Here is a 24729-nt window from a genome sequence, read left to right as displayed (position 1 = left end):
CTGGTTACCGACCCTCCTGCCATTGGAAACAGTTTCTCCCTCTCTACTCCAGGAAAATCACTCAAAATTTTGAACTCCTCGATTAAATCTGCCCTTAACCTTCTCTGCACTCAGGATAAATGAGCAGGTAATGGAGAGCAAGTTGGCAACAAAACAGAAAACAGAGAGCAGGGATTAAGGGTAGTTACTCAGACTGGCAAAAGTGGTGTTCCCCAGGGATCGGTGCTGGGACCACTGTTGTTCACAATTTACATTAATGATTTGTATTCGGGAATCAGAAGTACAATTTCAAAATTTGCAGGCGACACCAAATTGGGGGGTGTAGTTAATACAAAGGAAGAGTGTGTCAAAATACAAGGGGACATTAATAAACTTACAGAGTCGGCTGTAATTGGCAAATGAATTGCAATATAGATAAGTGTGAGGTGGTGCATTTTGGTAGGAAGAATAAAGAGGCCACAAACTGCTTGTTCAATAAGAGTCTAAATGGGGTAGAGGAGCAAAGGGATCTGGGGGTACAGACACACAAATCACTAAAAGTAGCGACACAGGTTAATAAGGCCATAAAAAGGCAAATCAAGCACTGGGGCTCATTTCTAGATGGGTAGAATTGAAAAGCAAAGAAGTTATGTTGAACTTATATAGAATCTTGGTTAGACCACACTTGGAGTATTGTGAACAGTTCTGGTCTCCATATTATAAATAGTGTATAGAGGCATTGGAGAGGGTGCAAAAAAAGATTCACAAGGATGATATCAGAACTGAAAGGATAAACTTATCAGGAAAGGCTGAACAGGCTGGGACTCTTTACTCTAGAAAAGAGAAGGCTGAGGGGTGACCTGATCGAGGTTTTTAAGATAATGAAAGGGTTTGATAGGGTAGACGGAGAGAAAATGTTTACACTTGTGGGGGAGTCCAAAACTAGAGGTCATAAATATGAAATAGTCGCGAATAAATCCAGTAGGGAATTCAAACTCACCACCACAAGGAGCAGTTCAGGCAAATAGCACAGATGTATTGAAGAAGAAGCTCGATAAACACATGATGGAGAAAGGAATAGAAGGGTATCCTGATAGGGTGAGATGAAGTAGGGAGAGGGGAGGCCCATGTGGAGCATAAACTCCGGCATGGACCAGTTGGGCCGAATGGCCTGTTTCTGTGCTGTAGACTTGATGTGACTCGATGTAAAGAGAACAATCCCAGTTTCTCTAATCTCTCCACATAACTGAGGTCCCTCATCCCTGTACCATTCTAGTACATCTCCTCTGCACCCTCTCCAAGGCCTCGACATAAATAGAATTACACAGAATGAACAGCAGAGAAACAGGCCATTTGGCCCAACTGGTCCATGCTGGTGTTAATGCTCCACACAAGCCTCTTCCCTCCAACTTGATCTCACCCTATCAGCATATCCTTCTATTCCTTTCCCCCTCATGTCTTTATCCAGCTTCCCCTTAAATGTATCTGTGTGTTCACCTCAACTATTCCTTGTGGTAGCGAGTTCCACATTCTCACCACTCTCTCAGTAAAGAAGATTCTCCTGAGTTCCCTATTGGATTTATTTGTGACTATCTTATATTTATGACCCTAGTTTTGGTCTCCCCACAAGTGTAAACATCTTCCTTACGTCTACCCTATCAAACCCTTTCATAATCTTAGCACCCCTGAGGGTCACCCCTCTGCCTTCTCTTTTCGAGAGAAAAGAGCCCCAGCCTGTTCAATCTTTCCTGATATTTATAACCTCTCCGTTCTGTCATCATCCTTGTGAATCTTTTTTGCACATTATCCAGTGCCTCCATATCCTTTTTATAATATTGAGACCAGAACTGTGCACCGGACTCCAAGTGTGGTCTATCCAAGATATATGGAGACCAGAACAGTGCACAGTATAGAATCATAGAAAAGTTACGGCACAGAAGGAGGCCATTCGGCCCATTGTGTGCGCGAACCAAAAATGAGCCACCCAGCCTAATCCCACTTTCCAGCACTTGACCCGTAGAGTTGTAGTTACGACACTTCAGGTGCACATCCTGGTACTTTTTAAATGAGTTGAGGGTTTCTGCCTCTACCACCCTCTCAGGCAGTGAGTTCCAGACCCCCACCGCCCATTGGGTGAAATTTCTTTTCCTCAGCTCCTGTCTAATCCTTCTACCAATCAGTTTAATCTATGTCCCCTGGTTATTGACCTCTCTGCGAAGGGAAACAGGTCCTTCCTATCCACTCTATCAAGCCTTCTCATAATTTTGTACACCTCAGCCTCCTCTATTCCAAAGAGAACAACCCCAGCCTGTCCAATCTTTCCTCATAGCTAAAGTTCTCCAGTCCTGGCAACATCCTCGTAAATCTCCTCTGTACCCTCTCCAGTGCAATTACATCCTTCCTGTGATGTGGTGACCAGAACTGTACGCAGTACTCCAAGTGTGGTCTAACCAAGGTATATGGAGACCAGAACTGTGCACAGTGCTCCAAGTGAGGTCTAACCAAGGTATATGGAGATCAGAACTGTTAACAGTGCTCCAAGTGAGGGTTAACCAAGGTATATGGAGACCAGAACTGTGCACAGTCCTCCAAGTGAGGTCTAACCAAGGTATATGGAGACCAGAACTGTGCACAGTGCTCCAAGTGAGGGTTAACCAAGGTATATGGAGACCAGAACTGTGCACAGTCCTCCAAGTGAGGTCTAACCAAGGTATATGGAGACCAGAACTGTGCACAGTACTCCAAGTGAGGGTTAACCAAGGTATATGGAGACCAGAACTGTGCACAGTGCTCCAAGTGTGGTCTAACCAAGGTTTGATACAAGTTTAACATAACTTCCCCGCTTCTCCATTCAGATGTCCTCAGTACACACCGCCTTCCTCCTCTTTCAGTCCAATCAGTATATTGATCGTAATCCCCTTGGAAATCTTATTTTAATGATTCAATAACAGTTTCTTCATGTCTCAGACAAGCCCAGCCAACGGCAATCATCTCTAACCTGAGGGCTTTAATCTAAGTGCCTCCTCACCTCTTGAAATTCTTAACCTTGACATCTCTCCTAAAGTGTGGTGCCCAGAATTGGAGAAAAGCTGCACGTTCTTACTTATTATTCCCAATATGTCTGAGTGGTACTTTTCCGATCCATTCAGCCTCTTCTGGATAAGTTGAGATATTTTGGACAGGTTCAGGGTGAGCGCTGGAACATCTGGGTCTGTGACTCTCTGAGTCTTAGTCACTCTGTAATGAAAGAGGAGAGAATGTTTTTATCAGTGGGGACATTTCAGATCGGAAACCCAAAGGGGAACGAGTGATCAGTGCAACAACCTGCACCCCTTCTAATGCTCGTACTGACACCCCGCAGCAACCTATCCTGAGAATGGCAGAATCCCGGGATTTGCAGTCTCCCTGCATTCACACTGATCTCCACACGAGCAGTGGGATCCTGGTTTGCTGTCACTTCAGCTCAGTTTGTGATTTTCAAAGCCATCTGTGTTCAGTCCAGTTTCTCTGTACTGGAGCCCTTATCTTTCCATTATTAATAATTATTATTATCCCGAGGGTCTCCAGTCTGTGCTCCCCCCTCTCTGCAGGAACACACTCACTACGATCATGTGAAGTGAGGAGAGGAGAAGGAACAGCCTCCTAGGGACCTGGGATCGGTGGGATTCCCTCACAGAGTGTCCAGTCACACTGACATTACTGGGACATTTCAGCACACACTCATTTCTCTGTTAGTGGATAGAATGAGCCAATCACAAGACATTTTACTGTCACTCTGACACTGGGACCTGCCCCTCTCCTCATTTCTCCATGGGCTGGTTGATAGAACAAGCCAATCACACAGCACTTACTGACCCAATGGAATAAAGCTGTCACTGACACACATGGAGCCTTTCGGAAGCCTCGGTTAGATACAGGTCACTGCAGGTTTCTCTCGCTCTCAATTCCTGTCTAACAGGTTCCTGAGAAGCTCTACACACCGATGGAACAGCCCATCTCACTCCCATTTCCCACAGGCTGCCTGAGCCAAGAACCCCTCAAACCACAGTTAAACATCACTCAATATTCGCCCCATTTGGAAGCCCCTGATCTGGGGAGGTTTCCAAGCGGTGATTCTACTTTCACTCTTCTCCCAGATACAGGTGAAGGTTCCCTATCAGCAGCAGGTACTGTATGACTGAGAGGAACTTACCTGGAAAGGAGCTGCTTCGAGTTCTGTGAATAAAGAGAGGAGATCAAATCAGTCAATAGAATCATCGAATCATACTGCACAGGAGGAGGCCATTCGGCCCATCGTGCCTGTGCTGGCTCTTTGAAAGAGCTATCTAATTAGTCCCACTCCCCCTGCTCTTTCCCCCATAGCCCTGTAAATTTCTCCTTTTCAAGTATTTATCCAATTCCCTTTTGAAAGTTATTATTGAATCTGCTTCCACCGCCCTTTCAGGCAGTGCATTCCAGATCAGAACAACTCGCTGCGTAAAAAAATTCTCCTCATCTCCCCTCTGGTTCTTTTGCCAATTACCTTAAATCTGTGTCCTCTGGTTACCGACCCTCCTGCCAGTGGAAACAGTTTCTCCCTCTCTACTCTATCAAAACGCCTCGTAATTTTGAACATCTCTATTAAATCTCCTCTTAACCTTCTCTACTCTAAGGAAAACAACCCCAGCTTCTCCAGTCTCTCCACGTCACTGAAGTCCCTCGTCCCTGGTATCATTCTGGTAAATCTCTTCTGCACCCTCTAAGGCCTTGACATCATTCCTAAAGGGTGGTGCCCAGAATTGGCCACAATACTCCAACTGGGGCATAACCAGAGATTTATAAAGGTTTAGCATAACTTCCTCGCTTTTGTACTCTATGCCTTTATTTATAAAGCCAAGGATCCTGTGTGCTTTTTTAACAGTCTTATTAACTTGTCCTGTCACCTTCAAAGATTTGTGTACATACACCCCCAGGTCTCTCTGTTCCTGCACCCCCTTTAAAATTGTACCATTTAGTTTCTGTTGCCTCTCCTCATTTTTCCTCCCAAAATGCATCACTTCACACTTCTCTGTGTTAAATTGCATCTGCCATGTGTCCGCCCATTTCACCAGTCTGTCCATGTCCTCCTGAAGTTTGCAATTATCCTCCTCACTGTTTACTACATTTCCAAGTTTTGTGTCGTCTGCAGACTTTGAAATTATGCCCTCTATACCCAAGTCCAGGTCATCAATATATATCAAAAAGAGCAATGGTCCTAACACTGACCCCTGGGGAACACCACTGTAAACTTCCCTCCAGTCTGAAAAACAACCGTTCACCACTACTCTCTGCTTTCTGTCTCTGAGCATATCTCGTGTCCACACTGCCACTGTCCCTTTAATCCCATGGGCTTCAATTTTGCTAACAAGTTTTCATCGAAGAATTCAATCAAGTTAGTCAGACTCAATTTACCTTTAACAAAGCATAGAATTATAGAATCATAGAAATTTACAGCACAGAAGGAGGCCATTCGGCCCATCGTATCTGTGACAGCCGAAAAAGAGTTATCCAGCTTAATCCCACTTTCCAGCACTTGGTCCGTAGCCCTGTAGGTTACAGCACATCAAGTGCACATCCAAGTACTTTCTAAATGAGTTGAGGGTTTCTGCCTCTACCACCCTTTCAGGCAGTGAGTTCCAGACCCCCACCACCCTCTGGGTGAAAAGATTTCTCCACAACTCACCTCTAATCCTTCTACCAATCACTTTAAATCTATGCCCCCTGGTTATTGACCGCTCTGCTAAGGGAAAAAGGTCCTTTCTATCCACTCTATCTAGGCTCCTCATCTTTTTATACACCTCAATTAAATCACCCCTCAGCCTCCTCCGTTCCAAAGAAAACAACCCCAGACTATCCAATCTTTCCTCATAGCTAAAATACTTCAGTCCTGGCAACATCCTTGTAAATCTTCTCTGTACCCTCTCGAGTGCAATCACATCTTTCCTGTAATGTGGTGACCAGAACTGTGCGCAGTACTCTAGCTGTGGCCTAACTCGTGTTTTATACAGTTCCAGCATAACCTCCCTGTTCTTCTATTCTATGCCTCGGCTAATAAAGGAAAGTATCCCGTATGCCTTCTTAACCACCTTATCTACCTGTCCTCCTATCTTCAGGGATCTGTGGACATGCCTCTGTTCCTCTACACCTCTCAGTATCCTCCCATTTATTTTGTATTCCCTTGCCTTGTTTGACCTTCCGAAATGCATTACCTCACACTTCCCCAGATTGAATTCCATTTGCCACTTTTCTGCCCACCTGACCAGTCCACTGATGTCTTCCTGCAGTCTGCAGCTTTCCTCCTCACTATCAACCACACGGCCAATTTTTGTATCATCTGTAAACTTCTTAATCATGCCCCCTACATTTAAGTCTAAATCATTGATATATACCACAAAAAGCAAGGGACCTAGTGCTGAGCCATGTGGAACCCCACTGGAAACAGCCTTCCAGTCATAAAAACACCCATCAACCATTACCCTTTGTATCCTGCCACTGAGCCAATTTTGGATCCAACTTGCCACTCTCCCTTGGATCCCATGGGCTTTTACTTTTTTGACCAGTCTGCCATGTGGGACCTTGTCAAAAGCCTTGCTAAAATCCATGTAGACTACATCAAACGCGCTACCCTCATCGACCCTCCTTGTTACCACCTCAAAAAATTCAATCAAGTTAGTCAGACACGAATGTCACTTAACAAATCCACGCTGACTGTCCTTGATTAATCCGTGCCTTTCTAAGTGACGATTAATACTGTCCCTCAGAATTTTTTCCAATAATTTGCCCACGACCAAGGTTAGACTGACTGGCCTGTAATTACTCGGTCTATCCCTTTCTCCCTTCTTAAACAACAGTACAACATTAGCAGTCCTCCAGTCCTCTGGCACCACGCCTGTAGCCAGAGAGGATTGGAAAATGCTGGTCAGAGCCTCTGCTATTTCCTCCTGTACTTCTCTTAACAGCCTGGGATACATTTCATCCAGGCTTGGCGATTTATCTACTTTCAAAGATGCTAATCCCCTTAATACTTCCTCTCTCACTACATTGATCCCCTCCAATATTTCACACTCCTCCTCCTTAACTACAATGTCTGCATCAACCCTCTCTTTCGTTAAGGCAGACGCAAATATTCATTAAGAACCATACCCACGTCTTCCGCCTCCACACACAAGTTACCTTTTTGGTCTCGAATAGGCCCTACTCTTTCCTTAGTTATCCTCTTGCTCTTTATGTATTTATAAAACATCTTTGGGCTTTCCTTGATTTTACTCACCAGTATTTTTTCCTGCCCCCTTTTTGCTTTCCTAATTTCCTTTTTAATTTCACCCCTTCACTTTCTATACTTTAGGCTTTCTGCAGTATTGAGCTCTCCGTATCTGACATAAGCTTCCCTTTTTTGCCTTATCCTATCCTGTATGCTCCATGATATCCAGGAGGCTCGAGATTTGGGAGTCCCACCCTTTTTCTTTGTGGGAACATATTTGCTCTGAACCCTCACTATCTCCTCCTTGAATGCCTCCCACTGCTCTGACACTGATTTACCTTCAAGTAGCTGTTTCCAGTCCACTTTTGTCAAATCACATCTCAACTTAGTAAAACTGGCCTTTCCCCAATTGAGAACTTTTACTCCTGGTCTATCTTTGTCCTTTTCCATAACGACACTAAATCTAATTGAATTATGATCACTACCACGAAAATGCTCTCCCACTGATACTCCTTCCACCTGCCCAACTTCATTCCCTAAAACCAAATCCAGAACTGCCGCCTATCTTCTTGGACTTGCAATGCACTGGATAAAAAAAGTTTTCCTGCATGCAATTTAAAAATTCTACGCTCGATGCCTTTTACACTGTTTCTATCCCAGTTAATATTAGGGTAGTTGAAATCCCCGACTATTACTACCCTATTGTTTTTGCACTTCTCAGAAATTTGCCTACGTATTTGCTGTTCTATCTCCCTCTGTCTGTTTGGGGGTCTATTGTACACTCCCAGCAGTGTGATTGCCTTTTTTTTGTTTTTCAGTTCCACCATTAGGCCTCATTTGATGATCCTTCTAACGTATCATCCCTCCTCACAGCTGTAATTGTCTCTTTAACCAATATTGCGACCACCCTCCCCTCCCTTTTTATCCCCCTCTCTATCTCATCTGAAAATTCTGTAACCAGGAATGTTGAGCTGCCATTCCTGCCCTTCTTTGAGCCATGTTTCAGTAATAGTTATGATATCATACTTCCACATGTCTATCTGTGCCCTCAGCTCATCTGCCTTATTCACTCGACTCCTTGCATTGAAGTCTGCACCATTAAGCACTGCCAAACTCCTTTGTTGTCTGTTTTCTAGCCTTTGTTTCTTCTGCCTTCCAAACTTGCTCACTAATTTTCTGCTTTCCATTTCCAGCTTTGCTTCCCTCCCTTCTGAATCTACGCTCAGGTTCCCATCCCGCTGCCAAGCTAATGTTGGCTGTTGTTTATTATCCCATGTTCTTCCAAGTGACAATTAATTTTGTCTCAGATTATTGTCTCTAGAAATTTCCCCACCATCGACGTTAGGCTGATTGGCCTGTAGTTGCCGGGTTTATCCCTCTCCCCTTTTTGGAACAGAGGTGTAACATTTGCAATCCTCCAGTCCTCTGGCAAAATTCCCATAGGATTGGAAGTTTTTTTTTTATTCGTTCACGGGATGTGGGCGTCGCTGGCAAGGCCGGCATTTATTGCCCATCCCTAATTGCCCTTGAGAAGGTGGTGGTGAGCCGCCTTCTTGAACCGCTGCAGTCCGTGTGGTGACGGTTCTCCCACAGTGCTGTTAGGAAGGGAGTTCCAGGATTTTGACCCAGCGACAATGAAGGAACGGCGATATATTTCCAAGTCGGGATGGTTTGTGACTTGGAGGGGAACGTGCAGGTGGTGTTGTTCCCATGTGCCTGCTGCCCTTGTCCTTCTAGGTGGTAGAGGTCGCGGGTTTGGGAGGTGCTGTCGAAGAAGCCTTGGCGAGTTGCTGCAGTGCATCCTGTGGATGGTGCACACTGCAGCCACAGTGCGCCGGTGGTGAAGGGAGTGAATGTTTAGGGTGGTGGATGGGGTGCCAATCAAGCGGGCTGCTTTATCTTGGATGGTGTCGAGCTTCTTGAGTGTTGTTGGAGCTGCACTCATCCAGGCAAGTGGAGAGTATTCCATCACACTCCTGACTTGTGCCTTGTAGATGGTGGAAAGGCTTTGGGGAGTCAGGAGGTGAGTCACTCGCCGCAGAATACCCAGCCTCTGACCTGCTCTCGTAGCCACAGTATTTATATGGCTGGTCCAGTTAAGTTTCTGGTCAATGGTGACCCCCAGGATGTTGATGGTGGGGGATTCGGCGATGGTAATGCCGTTGAATGTCAAGGGGAGGTCGTTAGACTCTCTCTTGTTGGAGATGGTCATTGCCTGGCACTTATCTGGCGCGAATGTTACTTGCCACTTATCAGCCCAAGCCTGGATGTTGTCCAGGTCTTGCTGCATGCGGGCTCGGACTGCTTCATTATCTGAGGGGTTGTGAATGGAACTGAACACTGTGCAGTCATCAGCGAACATCCCCATTTCTGACCTTATGATGGAGGGAAGGTCATTGATGAAGCAGCTGAAGATGGTTGGGCCTAGGACACTGCCCTGAGGAACTCCTGCAGCAATGCCCTGGGGCTGAGATGATTGGCCTCCAACAACCACTACCATCTTCCTTTGTGCTAGGTATGACTCCAGCCACTGGAGAGTTTTCCCCCTGATTCCCATTGACTTCAATTTTACTAGGGCTCCTTGGTGCCACACTCGGTCAAATGCTGCCTTGATGTCAAGGGCAGTCACTCTCACCTCACCTCTGGAATTCAGCTCTTTTGTCCATGTTTGGACCAAGGCTGTAATGAGGTCTGGAGCCGAGTGGTCCTGGCGGAACCCAAACTGAGCATCGGTGAGCAGGTTATTGGTGAGTAAGTGCCGCTTGATAGCACTGTCGACGACACCTTCCATCACTTTGCTGATGATTGAGAGTAGACTGATGGGGCGGTAATTGGCCGGATTGGATTTGTCCTGCTTTTTGTGGACAGGACATACCTGGGCAATTTTCCACATTGTCGGGTGGATGCCAGTGTTGTAGCTGTACTGGAACAGCTTGGCTAGAGGCGCAGCTAGTTCTGGAGCACAAGTCTTCAGCACTACAGCTGGGATGTTGTCGGGGCCCATAGCCTTTGCTGTATCCAGTGCACTCAGCCGTTTCTTGATATCACGTGGAGTGAATCGAATTGGCCGAAGACTGGCTTCCGTGATGGTGGGGATATCGGGAGGAGGCTGAGATGGATTATCCACTCGGCACTTCTGGCTGAAGATGGTTGCAAACGCTTCAGCCTTGTCTTTTGCACTCACGTGCTGGACTCCGCCATCATTGAGAATGGGGATGTTTGCAGAGCCTCCTCCTCCCGTTAGTTGTTTAATTGTCCACCACCATTCACGATTGGATGTGGCAGGACTGCAGAGCTTTGATCTGATCCGTTGGTTGTGGAATCACTTAGCTCTGTCTATAGCATGTTGCTTCCGCTGTTTAGCATGCATGTAGTCCTGAGTTGTAGCTTCACCAGGTTGGCACCTCATTTTTAGGTACGCCTGGTGCTGCTCCTGGCATGCTCTTCTACACTCCTCATTGAACCAGGGTTGATCCCCTGGCTTGTTGGTAATGGTAGAGTGAGGAATATGCCGGGCCATGAGGTTACAGATTGTGCTGGAATACAATTCTGCTGCTGCTGATGGCCCACAGCGCCTCATGGATGCCCAGTTTTGAGCTGCTAGATCTGTTCTGAATCTATCCCATTTAGCACGGTGGTAGTGCCACACAACACGTTGGATGGTGTCCTCAGTGCGAAGACGGGATTTCATCTCCACGAGGACTGTGCGGTGGTCACTCCTACCAATACTGTCATGGACAGATGCATTTGCGACAGGTAGATTGGTGAGGACGAGGTCAAGTAAGTTTTTCCCTCGTGTTGGTTCGCTCACCACCTGCCGCAGGCCCAGTCTAGCAGCTATGTCCTTCAGGACTCGGCCAGCTCGGTCAGTAGTGGTGCTACCGAGCCACTCTTGGTGATGGACATTGAAGTCCCCCACCCAGGGTACATTTTGTGCCCTTGCTACCCTCAGTGCTTCCTCCACGTGGTGTTCAACATGGAGGAGGACTGATTCATCAGCTGAGGGAGGATGGTAGGTGGTAATCAGAGCCTCCACTATTTCCACCCTTACTTCCCTCAGCAACCTCGGATGCATCCCACCTGGACTTCTCTACTTTGGGCACTGCCAGCCGTTTTAGTGGTTTTGTATCCTCTCCAATTTCTCTACCGCCTCCTCCTTTACTGTAAGATTGGCAGCATCCTCTTCTTTAGTGAAGACCGATGCAAATTATCCATTTAGTACCTCAGCGACACCCTCTGCCTCCACAAGAAGATTTCCACTGACTGTCCTTTTACTCTTTATAAGATTCTAAAAGACTTCATGTTACCCGCTAATCTTTTCTCATACATTGGGGGTGATTTTAACCCCCAAGAACGGGTGGGTTGGGGTCGCGTGGGAGGTGAAAATAGTTGTTTCTTGGGTCGCAACTGCAACCTGGCTTCACTTCTGGGTTTAATGTGGGCGGTGAAAGTCCAGGCTTCCCACTGCGAAGGCAAAGTCTGAAAATGTTGTGGTTGCGACCCAAAAGATAACGATTTTCAACTCCCACCCGCCCCCAACCCACCCGTTCTTGGGGATTAAAATCACCCCCATTATCTTTGCCCCTTTCATTTCCTTTTCCAGTTCTCCTCTGCACTCTCTGTATTCTGTTTGATTCTCTACTGTGATTACTGTCTATTATGAACCTGACATTTATCATAAGCCTCCTTTTTCTGTTTCATTTTAATCTCTATTTCTTCAATCATCCAGGGAGCTCTAGCTTTGGATGCCCTTCCTTTCCCCCTCACAGGAATGTGTCCAGTCTGTACCCGAACTATCTCCTCTTTGAAGGCCTCCCATTGCTCATTTACTGCTTTACCTGACAATCTTTGATTCCAATCCACCTGGGCCAGATCCCTTTTCAACTCACAGAAATTAACCCTCCTCCAGTTGAGTATTTTTACATTTGATTGTTTCTTGTCCTTTTCCATTACTTTTCTAAACCTGATGACATTGTGATCACTGTTTCCCAAATGCTCGCCCACTGAAACATGCTCCACTTGCCCCACTTCATTTCCCAGAACTAGATCCAGCACTGCTTCCTTCTTCGTTGGACTGGAAACATATTGAAGAAAGTTCTCCTGAACACATTTGGGGAATTCCTCCCCCTCTTTGCCCTTTACTTTGTTTTTTCCCCAGTCTCTATTCGGATAATTGAACTCCCCCATTATCACTATTCGATTGTTAAAACAACAAACAAATCAAAACCCAATGAAACCAAACCGTGAATTTGGGATTGAGAGTAAAGAGTTCAGTGTATAACAGTAGGTGGGGCCAGTCACAGGAATGGGGAATAATCCAACATTTCACTGCACTCCATCCTGGGGCAGCACCAACACTCCTGGGGCAGGGCTGAGGGGGCAGCACCAACACTCCTGGGGCAGGGCTGAGGGGGCAGCACCAACACTCCTGGGGCAGGGCTGAGGGGGCAGCACCAACACTCCTGGGGCAGGGCTGAGGGGGCAGCACCAACACTCCTGGGGCAGGGCTGAGGGGGCAGCACCAAAACTCCTGGGGCAGGGCTGAGGGGGCAGCACCAACACTCCTGGGGCAGGGCTGTGGGGGCAGCTCCAACACTCCTGGGGCAGGGCTGAGGGGGCAGCACCGACAGTCCTGGGGCAGGGCTGAGGGGGCAGCACCAACACCCATGGGGCAGGGCTGAGGGGGCAGCACCAACACTCCTGGGGCAGGGCTGAGGGGGTAGCTCCAACACTCCTGGGGCAGGGCTGAGGGGGCAGCACCAACACTCCTGGGGCAGGGCTGAGGGGGCAGCACCAACACTCCTGGGGCAGGGCTGAGGGGGCAGCACCAACACTCCTGGGGCAGGGCTGAGGGGGCAGCACCAACACTCCTGGGACAGGGCTGAGGGGGCAGCACCAACATTCCTGGGGCAGGGCTGAGGAGGCAGCACCAACACTCCTGGGGCAGGGCTGAGGGGGCAGCACCAACACTCCTGGGGCAGAGCTGAGGGGGCAGCACCAACACTCCTGGGGCAGGGCTGAGGGGGCAGCACCAACACTCCTGGGGCAGGGCTGAGGGGGCAGCACCAACACTCCTGGGGCAGGGCTGAGGGGGCAGCACCAACACTCCTGGGGCAGGGCTGTGGGGGCAGCACCAACACTCCTGGGGCAGGGCTGTGGGGGCAGCTCCAACACTCCTGGGGCAGGGCTGAGGGGGCAGCACCGACACTCCTGGGGCAGGGCTGAGGGGGCAGCACCAACACTCCTGGGGCAGGGCTGAGGGGGCAGCACCAACACTCCTGGGGCAGGGCTGAGGGGGTAGCTCCAACACTCCTGGGGCAGGGCTGAGGGGGCAGCACCAACACTCCTGGGGCAGGGCTGAGGGGGCAGCACCAACACTCCTGGGACAGGGCTGAGGGGGCAGCACCAACACTCCTGGGGCAGGGCTGAGGAGGCAGCACCAACATTCCTGGGGCAGGGCTGAGGGGGCAGCACCAACACTCCTGGGGCAGGGCTGAGGGGGCAGCACCAACACTCCTGGGGCAGGGCTGAGGGGGCAGCACCAACACTCCTGGGGCAGGGCTGAGGGGGCAGCACCAACACTCCTGGGGCAGGGCTGAGGGGGCAGCACCAACACTCTTGGGGCAGGGCTGAGGGGGCAGCACCAACACTCCTGGGGCAGGGCTGAGGGGGCAGCACCAACACTCCTGGGGCAGGGCTGAGGGGGCAGCACCAACACTCCTGGGGCAGGGCTGAGGGGGCAGCACCAACACTCCTGGGGCAGGGCTGAGGGGGCAGCACCAACACTCCTGGGGCAGGGCTGAGGGGGCAGCACCAACACTCCTCGGGCAGGGCTGAGGGGGCAGCACCAACACTCCTGGGGCAGGGCTGAGGGGGCAGCACCATTGCTGGGCCCCACCAACAATCTTCAAACAATTCAGTCCTCACACCAGCCTCACAGAAACGCCCCATTCCCCAGACATGGCCCTGTTTATATTGAAGATGTACCTGAATAAAGGAGAGAGGGTCCCTCTGTTCCAGACTCTGGTATTCTCCATCTATTAATGTCATCTGTTCCATCCTCTTGTTTAATGCTTCAGAACAGCTTCTAATCTGTGAGAGAGCTCGGAGCCCCTCCTCATCGATCAGTTTCAGTGCGTATTCTTCATCTTCTTCCAGCTGTCTCCTCCAGTCAGAGTAGCTCTTCGATAGCTTTCCTTTCAGCTCATTGATTCGTGTCTGAAACCCAAACCAACTCTCATTACAAACGGCCCTTCCACACAGCTCTTACCCTGAGCACACGGCACTTTCTAGGGACGGGACAGTTTGTTTCGATCACTGCTCGATCACCCGTTAAAGATCGACGAGCAGTGGGGGGTGTCCACTGGGAGAGAAAACAGAGTTTAACGAGTGTTGCCTTGAGCCTTGAGTTTAAAAGAAAGAGCACTGTATTTAGACTGTGTATGGCACTGCCACCTGGTCCATCCACACCTGGAGTGATGGGTCCAGTTTTGGTGCCCACACCTGGTGAAGGAGATCAAGACTCTGGAGAGGACGGTGGCCAGAATGACACGTAGTCTGATGGATTTAATTCTGAGGATCGGCTCCAAGAGGGAGGGTCATTTAGAGAAAGGCCGAGAGGGACAGGATTGAGGTTTTTAAAATGATGGAGGGATTATTGGACTCACTGGTTGGGTGAGGTATTGAGATGGATCGGGATGGTAGGACCAGAGGGTCTGTGTATAAAATCCATAGGCACAGAGTTAGGTTGGACACCAGAGTCCTCGATCTCTGGAACAGACTCCCTGAACATGTGGGGGGTTTGGAGTCACTCCCACCCTTTAAAAGGGAGCTGGGGAGGAATTTCCCAGAGTTTGTCCTGAATTGGCTGCAGATTCCAGAGAAAATCCAGTCCCACTTTTCCCTACCTTTATTTCAGCTTCTGATCTCTCCAAGTCTCGCTGTTTACTGGAACAATTCTGCTGGACTCCCCGAAGCCTCTCGATTTCTCTCTCCAATTCTTCCTGTAAAGGCAATTGGAAAGTTTTCAAAAGGGATTCAAACTAGAATTTAAAGGGGAAATGATTCCGTTCCAGGAGTGACCCCACTGGGTGTGGATAGAAAGTGGTTTGGGGGATTCTCAGTGTCTGGGCCCTGAGCAGAAATATTCCCTTCTGTGGCTCTCAGTAAAGAGGCGCTCCCTGCCCTGTATAAACTGAGTGACCACACACACCGGCTTTTTTTCACACTGACACACCGTGTGCTGCATTTTCACACGGACTCAGCTCCTCCATTTCCAGGAATCAGCCGAGGGGAAAGAGAGACAGACTCAGTCACACCAGCATTTCTCAAACACCAATTCCCTCTTGTTGTGAGAAACAGTTTCTCCCCCCAGCCCCTGAGTCACCCCCCGTGGGTGTCCCTCACTCCCCCCACCGGTGATGGTCCTCTCCCTGATGGTCAGATGTCAGAATACCCCAGCGTTACACAGGGCTCCAACATGCTCTGCTCTACAGCCCTATGCCATGGAGTGCCAGTTCTCACAGGTGCCCACACAGTGAATTACTGAGCTCCACAATGCCCTCACCAGGAGGGGCTGAGTGTGGGTGAGGGGCAGTCTCCCTGGGTCACTCTCACACCCCTCCCACTGCCCACCCTGTTCTCTCAGACAGACTGTAAGAGAAAGGTGAGGGAGCAAATCTGACTGACAAAAAAAACAAATAGCAGTAAACCCAGACCCAGGGCGGCAAGAAAACACTGGGCTAAATCAGCACTGTCTGCAATCAGTTCGAATTAATGTTCATCATTAACAGGAAAACTCTCCCTCACTGTATTTAATATCAGGAATTGTGTCACTCACCTTAATTGCAGCTTGTGCCTGATCGAGGCTCAGCAGTGTGTGGGATTTATGTTTCCCTATTATTGTACAGGAAGCACACACACTCTCTGCATCATCTTTACAGTAGTATTCAAAGACCTTCTTATGGTCAAGGCACTGTCTCTCTGTAAGGTCAGCCGTAGGCTCGATTAGGGTGTGATCTTTCAAGGCCTCTTTCCATAAATGTGGTTTTAAATGACGGGAGCAAAAGGAAGCTTCACATTTCAGACACGTCTTCACAGCCAGGGTTGGAGTCTCATCACAATACTCACACATGACACCGGCTGAATCAGCAGGAGGCTGTGAGCGATTGTATTTCTCCACGATATTACACAGCGTGAAGTTTCTCTCCAGACTGGGCCTGGGGTTGAATTTCCGGCGACACTGAGGGCACTCAAACCCTTCTGGGCCTGCTGTCTGGGCCCAAACTCCCTCAATACATTTCAAACAGAAACTGTGCAGACAGGGTAATATCACCGGGTCCTGGTACACCTGGAGACACACAGCACAGGTTAATTCATCCTCTAAAGCTCCGGGCTCCATTCCTGCAGCACCTGAAAGAGTTTTCACACAGAACAGAGAGAGAGAGAGAGAGGAACCAGAGCAGGAAGTGAAATTCTCATAAACACTCGGTGCAAGGAGTGACAAAGTTAGTTTAAGTTTCATGACTCACTTTGGTTGAAGATTAACCCTTTCAGGCCTGCAGTAGCAGCTCAGAAACAAAAATCAGAAAAACAAGATTGCAATTTTACAATCTGAAGCCAGAATACAGCAAGCTGGGCTCAGTAAACACAAACCGAAAACTAATCAGCTCAGACCAGACCCTAAACGGTTTAACAAATGATTTAAAACTGATATAAAGAGGAACAATAACCTTCACAAATCCCCCAGAGAGGAAAGGGAAGGAGCTCTCTGGGAGGAATAGAAAATATACAGAAAAAGTTAAAATGTTCATCGGTGGGAAAGTAAGCTGTGAGGACACAGGAATTCTGCAAAGGGATATGAACAGGTTAAGTGAGTGGGCGAGAAGGTGGCAGATGGAGTATAATGTGGGGAAATGTGAGGTTATTCACTTTTGTGGGAAGAATAGAAAAACAGAATATTGCTTAAATGGTGAGAAACTATTAAATGTTGGTGTTCAGAGAGATCTGGGTGTCCTCGTACAAGAAACACAAAAGTTAGCATGCAGGTACAGCAGGCAATTAGGAAGGCAAATGGAATGTTGGCCTTTATTGCAAGCGGGTGGAGTACAAGAGTAAGGAAGTCTTACTGCAATTGTACAGGGCTTTGGTGAGACCTCACCTGGAGTGCTGTGTTCAGTTTTGGTCTCCTTATCTACGAAAGGATATACTGGCCTTAGAGGTTCACTCGATTAATTCCTGGAATGAGAGGGTTGTACTCTGAGGAGAGATTGAGTAGAATGGGCCGATACACTCTGGAGTTTAGAAGAGAGGTGATCTCATTGAAACATATTAGATTCTGAGGGGGGCTTGTCAGGGTAAATGCTGAGAGGCTGTTTCCCCTGGCTGGAGAGTCCAGAACGAGGGGGCAAAGTCTCAGGATAAGGGGTCGGCCATTTAAGACTGTGATGAGGAGGAATTTCTTCACTCAGAGGGTTGTGAATCTTTGGAATTCTCTACCCCAGAGGGCTGTGGATGCTCAGTCGTTGAGTATAATCAAGGCCGAGATAGACAGATTTTTGGGTTCTAGGTGAATCAACGAATATGGGGATCAGGCGGGAAAGTGGAGTTGAGGTTGAAGATTGGCCGTGATCTTATTGAATTGCGGAGCAGGCTCGAGGGGCCCTCTGGCCTACTCCTGCTCCTATTTCTTATGTTCTTATCGGTGGGGCAAAGACCGATGAAGAAAAGCAAAGCAGCAGAGGCTACAACTCTCAGTAAACTCAACACGAAACATGTCCGACCAACACAGAGCTGCAAACCAACAAAGACAAAAGAATGTTGGACAACAAATCAAAAACAGGAGAATACAGTCAGAGGAAGTCATGGTCAAACAGTACAGGGCTCTGGTCAGACCCACTCGAGTACTGTGTCCAGTTCTGGTCAGACCCACCCCGAGTACTGTGTCCAGTTCTGGTCAGACCCATTCCAGTACTGTGTCCAGTTCTGGTCAGACCCACCCCGAGCACTGTGTCCAGTTCTGGTCAGACCCACCCCGAGTACTGTGTCCAGTTCTGGTCAGACCCATTCCAGCACTGTGTCCAGTTCTGGTCAGACCCACCCCGAGCACTGTGTCCAGTTCTGGTCAGACCCACCCCGAGCACTGTGTCCAGTTCTGGTCAGACCCACCCCGAGTACTGTGTCCAGTTCTGGTCACACCCACCCCGAGCACTGTGTCCAGTTCTGGTCAGACCCACCCCGAGTACTGTGTCCAGTTCTGGTCAGACCCATTCCAGTACTGTGTCCAGTTCTGGTCAGACCCACCTCGAGCACTGTGTCCAGTTCTGGTCAGACCCACCCCGAGCACTGTGTCCAATTCTGGTTATGGGAACATAGGAGCAGGAGGAGGCCATTCATCCCCTCCAGCCTGTTCCGCCATTCAATTAGATCATGGCTGATCTGTATCTTAACTCCATCTAACCCTTAATCCCCTCACCCAACAAAAATCTATCAATCTCAGTTTTCAAATTTTCAATTGACCCCCAGCCTCAACAGCTTTTTGGGGGAGAAAGTTCCAGATTTCCACTCCCCTTTGTGTGAAGAAATGCTTCCTGACATCACCCCTGAACGGCCGAGCTCTAATTTTAAGATTATTCCCCCTTGTTCTGGACTCCCCCACCAGAGGAAATAATTTCTCTTCATCTACCCTATCGAATCCTTTAATCATTTTAAATATTCAATTAGATCACCCCTTAATCTTCGAGACTCAGGGAATATAAGCCGAGTGTGTGCAGCCTGGCCTCATAATTTAACCTTTCCAGCCCCGATATAAGAACATAAGAACTAGGAGCAGGAGTCGGCCATACGGCCCCTCGAGCCTGCTCCGCCATTCAATCAGATCATGGCTGATCTTTCACCTGAATTCCACTTTCCCGCCCTAATAAGAACATTCTGGTGAATCTGCGCTGCACCCACTCCAGGGCCAATATATCCTTCCTGAGGTGCGGTGCCCAGAACTGAACCCAGTCTCCAGATGTGGTCTGACCAGAGCTCTGTACAGCTGGAACATCACTTCCTCCCCTTTGTATTCCAGCCCCCGAGATAAAGACCAACATCCCATTCGCCTTTTTAATTATTTTTTGTACCTGTCCACTGGCGTTTAGTGATTTCTGTACTTGGACCCCTAAATCTCTCGGCTCCTCCACAGTTCCCGGCTTCTCACCATTTAGAAAATACTCTGATCGATCTTTCTTCGGTCCAAAGTGAATGACCTCACACTTCCCCACATTGAACTCCATCTGCCCCAGTTTTGCCCACTCACTGAATCGACCAATGTCCCTTTGCAACTTTCTGCTCCCATCTACACTATTTACTGTGTCACCTAACTTAGTGTCGTCAGCAAACTGAGAAACACGGCTCTCTATTCCTTCATCCAAGTCACTGATAAATATAAATTTAACCCTGACTGATTCTTTGTCCTGCCCCAGTTTAATGAGACCGAGACCATGAGGAGCCCACGGTCAACACATCAGACCAGTTACACTTTACCCACTAAACCATGGGCAGGGGGGCTTCAATAACTGATTGCTCGGTCTCTGAAAGGAACCAGGAATGCTCACTAATATTTCACCTTCAATTCCTTTAGTGTGAGTGTGTGTACACTGTTTCTCCGTTTTTAGATTAAAGACATTTCGACAAAATGGCATCCGTACTTTGAATAAAACAAATTGCTGGCAATAAACAGCAGAACTGACTCAGGATCCCACCCAAAACGTTGCCCCTCAGATGCTGCCTGACCGGTGCAGAGCTCAGTTGGTAACATGTTCTATTCTGTGACTAGAGAGTTGTGCGACTTGCTGGGGCTCGGGAGTTTGAGCTCATGATCCAAGCTGCCACTCCAGGGCAGTGCGGAGGGAGTGCTGCTTTGTCTGGATTCCCGGGCCTTCTCCTTCACGCCTCGTGAGAGGAGGTGAGAAGGCCCCAAACAGCAGGTGAGAGCCTTTATCGCAGGGCTTGTGGGCCCGGAGGAGCAGGAGTGCTTCCCCCAGGCCCAACAAGCTTCCCTGGGGCAACCCCTCCGCCCCACGATCTCCAACCCTCCCCACGATCTCCGACCCCCCCTCGATCTCCGACCCCCCCCCCACAACAATCTCCAACCACCGCCCCACCCATGATCTCCGACCTGCCCCTACAATCTCCACCCCCCACACCATCTCCAACGCCCCCACGACCTCCGACCCCCACGACCTCCGACCCCCCACGACCTCCGACCCCCCGTGATCTCTAACCCCACCACGATCTCCGTCCCCCCATGATCTCCAAACCCTCCCTATGATGACACCCGATCCCCCAGATGACTCCGGACCTCCGGTGAACCCGACGACTCCCGACCCCAACCCCCGATGACCCCCCAATGATTACCGACCCCCCCCACCGGTGACCCCCAACCCCGAACTCCCGCCCCCCTCCACCGTCCAACACTTACCTGCTCGCATCATCTCCCTTGCTCTTCTCCCGTCCGACTGAGACCAGCCTGTCAATCCGGACGGCCTCTCGGGCGGAAAACTGTCAAAATCAATACTAAAAGACGCCCTGACGTCAAAATCGTAAGGACATCCGGGAAACCCGGACTCGGGGAATTCGCCCCCCGCCGACTTCCCAGTGAAAATTTAGGCCGTCGTCTTCGATCCCCGCCACAAACTCTTTTCCCTCGCTGCTGATTCCACCCATCCCCCCACCTCCCTGGCCGCTGTCTCCGGCCGAAACAGACGCAGCTCTCCCCCTCCCCCTCCTCGCCCCCTCCCCCTCCCCCTCCCCCTCCCCTCCGCGTCCCCCCCTCCGCCGCCTGTCTGGGGTCACAGGGTCAGGTCACTCAATCTCCCAGAGTGCAATGCGGCCCGAGTTGTCAATGGGTCCCGTTCAACCGACTCCTGGAATCGGGGAACCCAGGACCGGAACTGACCCAGGACACGCCCCGAACTCCCTTCCTAACCCCCTCAACACCTTCCCCTTCCCCCTCAACCCCTTCCCCTCCCCCTCAACCCCTCCCCCCCCTCAACACCTTCCCCTCCCCCCTCAACCCCTTCCCCTCCCTCTCACCCCCTTCCCCTCCCCCCTGAACCCCCTTCATAACCCCCTCAACCCCTTCCCCTCCCCCTCAACCCCTTTCCCGCCCCGTCAATCCCTTCCCCTCCCCCTGAACCCTCTCCCTCCCCCCTCAACCCCTTCCCCTCCCCCTTCCCCTCCCCCCTCAACCCCTTCCCCTCCCCCTTCCCCTGAACCCCTCCCCCTCTCCTGAACCCCTCCCCCTCCATCTCCCCCCTGAACCCCTCCCCCTCCCCCTGATCCCCTTCCCACAGACACACAGTCAGGACCCAGATCAGGAGACCAGGACACTTTCTGCAGCAGCTTTTACTGTTGTCCAGAGTAAAGCATCAAATCCTTTCCTGGATCTTATGACACTTTCCAGAGCTGTAAACTCAGATTCTTTGATGTCAGCACGTTGCAGTTACAGAGAAATCTGTGCACAGGAAAATCATACAAATAAAATAAAACCGTCTCATTCCCCCCGTCGCTGGGAATTACACAGTGAGAGATATATTCATCAACACAAACCGCGATTCACACAAAAACTACATGGAACATTGTGGGATTGCAAGAAAATAACTTCATCTTAATACAAAAGAATCGATAAACGCACTAACACTCTCCACTCACTGCTCAGGATTATTCCCCCATCGCTCTGATGCGCTCCAGGATTACACACAACGGGCACTAAAGCCCAGGTTGTAGGCCGCTCGAAGCCGGCCCACAGATTTCCTCAGGTCACGATGCACCGTCAACAATCCCTCGCAGTGAGTGAGTGAGGAGTGAGTGGAATGGAGGGAGTGAGTGAGGGAGAGAGGGTGTGATTGACTGAGGGAAAGAGTGAAGGAGGATGTGACTGAGTGATGGAGTGAGTGGGGGAGGGAGGGAGTGAGGGAAGGAGTGAGTGAGGAGTGAGTGACTGAGTGTGGAGTGAGGGAGGGAGTGAAGGAGTGAATGACAGTGAGTGAGTGAGGGAGTGAGTAGGGAGGGAGTGAGGTGAGGGAGTGAGGGATTGAGTGAGTGAGTGGGGGAGGGAGTAAGTGAGGGAGTGAGTAGGGAGGGTATGAGGGAAGGAGTGAGTGAGTGGAGTGAGTGAGGGGCGAGTGAGCGAGGGCTGCACCAGAGCGGGGAATGGCTTCCTCTGAGCTCCACAAATTTTCTGCCGTGTTTCCCACATTCCAACAGTGACCACACTTCAAAAGTACTTCATTGGCTGTAAAGCGCTTTGGGACGTCCTGAGGTGGTGAAAGGCGCTATATGAATGCAAGTCTTTCTTTCTTTCTTTCTTCTTTCCCAAAGCTGGCCATCCGAGGCCAGGCTGGTGATTGGAGAATGAATATTAGCAGCTGCCTCCCTCCCTCCCTCCCTCCGGCGGGGGGTCTGAAAGTACAGTCCCCACTGACTGCCCATTCCTTCAGGGCTCGGAGATACAGTCGGGCTCGGTGGGTGGGTGGGTGGGCTCAGGCCTGGGTTACAGTTTGCCTTTCCCGGGCTGGAGGACGGGGACCGTGTTTAATGGGGACGTAGTAAACGCAGTGAAACAATATTCTTTATTAAAAAGTTATTGAAACAGGCGTTATCAATTTTAGAAAAGTGTTATTGAACCATGGCAACAGGACGTCTTGTGAATTAAATGTATCGACACAACCTACTGCTGGATTATAATTTTATTTTTGTGGTTTAGCAGAAATGATATTGAAATGTATTCCCCGTATCCAGAAGATGTTCCTACTCCTGGTCTGTTGAATACATAGATAGGAGTTTACACTGAATGTTTCATGATCTTTCAGATATAAATTGGGGCCAACACCTCTTGTGCTGAGATCTGACAGATTGTTACCCTGGCAACAGAGGAAATCACTCACTGAAAATAATTGAAACGGAAGTAACAAAACCAACATCACGTGTTCTGAGTTTAGTTGAGACTAATTGATATCTCCCCGCAGTCTACAACTTTCCTCCTTTCCAAATTTAACATAATTTCTCTGATTTTGAATTCTATCCCTCCAGTAATGAGCCCCAGTGCTTGGTTTGATTCTATGTATTTTGGCAGTAATTTCAATGGTCCCTGTTAACAGTTACAGATTTAGATGGTTTAAGACAATCAGGTTTTCAGAGCAAATTGGGCCTATTTCTGACAATGTGACTATTGGGGCAGAAAAGTGGCAAATGGAATTCAATTCAGAGAAGTGTGAGGTAATGCATTTGGGGAGGGCAAACAAGGCAAGGGAATACAAAATAAATGGGAGGATACTGAGAGGTGTGGAGGAACAAAGGGACCTTGGAGTGCATGTCCACAGATCCCTGAAGGTAGCAGGACAGGCAGATAAGGTGGTTAAGAAGGCATATGGAATATTTTCCTTTATTAGCCGAGGCAGAGTAAAAGGACTAGGCAGGTAGAGCAGGAGTCCCCTGGGGCCATCTCCCTCTCAAACAGATATTCTGCTTTGGATGCTGTTGGGGGAGATGGCTTATCAGGGGAAAGCAGCAAGAGCCAGGTTCGGGGCACCACGGGTGGCTCTGCTGCACAGGAGGGGAGGAAGAGTGGCAGGGCTATAGTGATAGGGGATTCAATTGTAAGGGGAACAGATAGGCGTTTCTGCGGCCGCAAACGTAACTCCAGGATGGTATGTTGCCTCCCTGGTGCTAGGGTCAAGGATGTCACGGAGCGGCTGCAGGGCATTCTGGAGGGGGAGGGTGAACAGCCAGTAGTCGTGGTCCATATTGGTACCAACGACATAGGTAAAAAAAGGGATGAGGTCCTGCAAGGTGAATTTAAGCAGTTAGGAGATAAATTAAAAAGCAGGACTTCAAAGGTAGTGATCTCAGGATTACTACTGGTGCCACCTGCTAGTGAGTATAGGAACAGGAGAATAGACAGGATGAATGTGTGGCTGCAGGGATGGTGTAGGAGGGAGGGATTTAGATTCCTGGGACATTGGGACCGGTTCTGGGGAAGGTGGGACCTGTACAAGCGTGACGGGTTACACCCGAGCAGGACCGGGACAAATATCCTCGCGGGGGTGTTTGCTCGTGCTGTTGGGGAAGGTTTAAACTAGAGTGGCAGGGGGATGGGAACCTGAGCGGGGAGTCAGAAGGGAATAAAGTTGAGAGCAGCAAGAGAGGGGAAGACCCAGGGGAAATCTACAATACAAATAGTACAAACAGATGTTCAAGAACAAGTGAAAGGGAAAAGCATAGAGCAGCGGAAAGAAAGTGTACTTTAGGCACTTTAGATACTTTAGGCACGACAGATAAAATGAAAACTAGAAGGCGTAAGGCGATTAACCCAGTATCAAAGCTGTGGCAGGGGGTTGGGAACCTGAGCAGGGAGACAGAGGAAAGCATATCAGGAAGGGATAGAAGGTATGGAGTAAAAGGTAAAGTGTTAAAAAAGGAAAAAGCAGGAACTAAGTGTCACAAAACATATTTGAAAGTTCTTTATCTGAATGCACGTAGCATTCGTA

At 49.3% G+C, this 24729-nt stretch overlaps 1 protein-coding gene across 3 annotated transcripts in view; it reads right to left on the bottom strand.

Moving 5' to 3' along the window:
- LOC137318269 (E3 ubiquitin/ISG15 ligase TRIM25-like) overlaps positions 1-20880 on the bottom strand; it is a 48010-nt gene extending 27130 nt beyond the window's left edge. For 2 of the 3 annotated variants that reach the window (XR_010961857.1, XM_067981198.1), the window contains exons 1-6: positions 20661-20880; positions 16038-16609; positions 15106-15201; positions 14186-14416; positions 4172-4194; positions 3008-3216 (exon numbers count right to left, since the gene is read on the bottom strand). Coding sequence is in view for 2 of the 3 variants with exons in the window: in XM_067981198.1 (XP_067837299.1) it covers positions 3008-3216; positions 4172-4194; positions 14186-14416; positions 15106-15201; positions 16038-16609; positions 20661-20673 (1144 nt within the window). In the remaining variant the exon portion in view is untranslated. The remainder of the gene's footprint in view (positions 1-3007; positions 3217-4171; positions 4195-14185; positions 14417-15105; positions 15202-16037; positions 16610-20660) is intronic. The other variant, XM_067981199.1, reaches the window with a different exon arrangement.
- Between the last annotated feature and the right edge of the window lie 3849 nt (positions 20881-24729).

Source organism: Heptranchias perlo, unplaced genomic scaffold (assembly GCF_035084215.1).
Source record: "Heptranchias perlo isolate sHepPer1 unplaced genomic scaffold, sHepPer1.hap1 HAP1_SCAFFOLD_691, whole genome shotgun sequence".
Lineage (NCBI taxonomy): Eukaryota > Metazoa > Chordata > Chondrichthyes > Hexanchiformes > Hexanchidae > Heptranchias > Heptranchias perlo.
The sequence above is the reverse complement of the archived record's forward strand: the minus strand, read 5'-3'. Positions and strand labels throughout refer to the sequence as shown.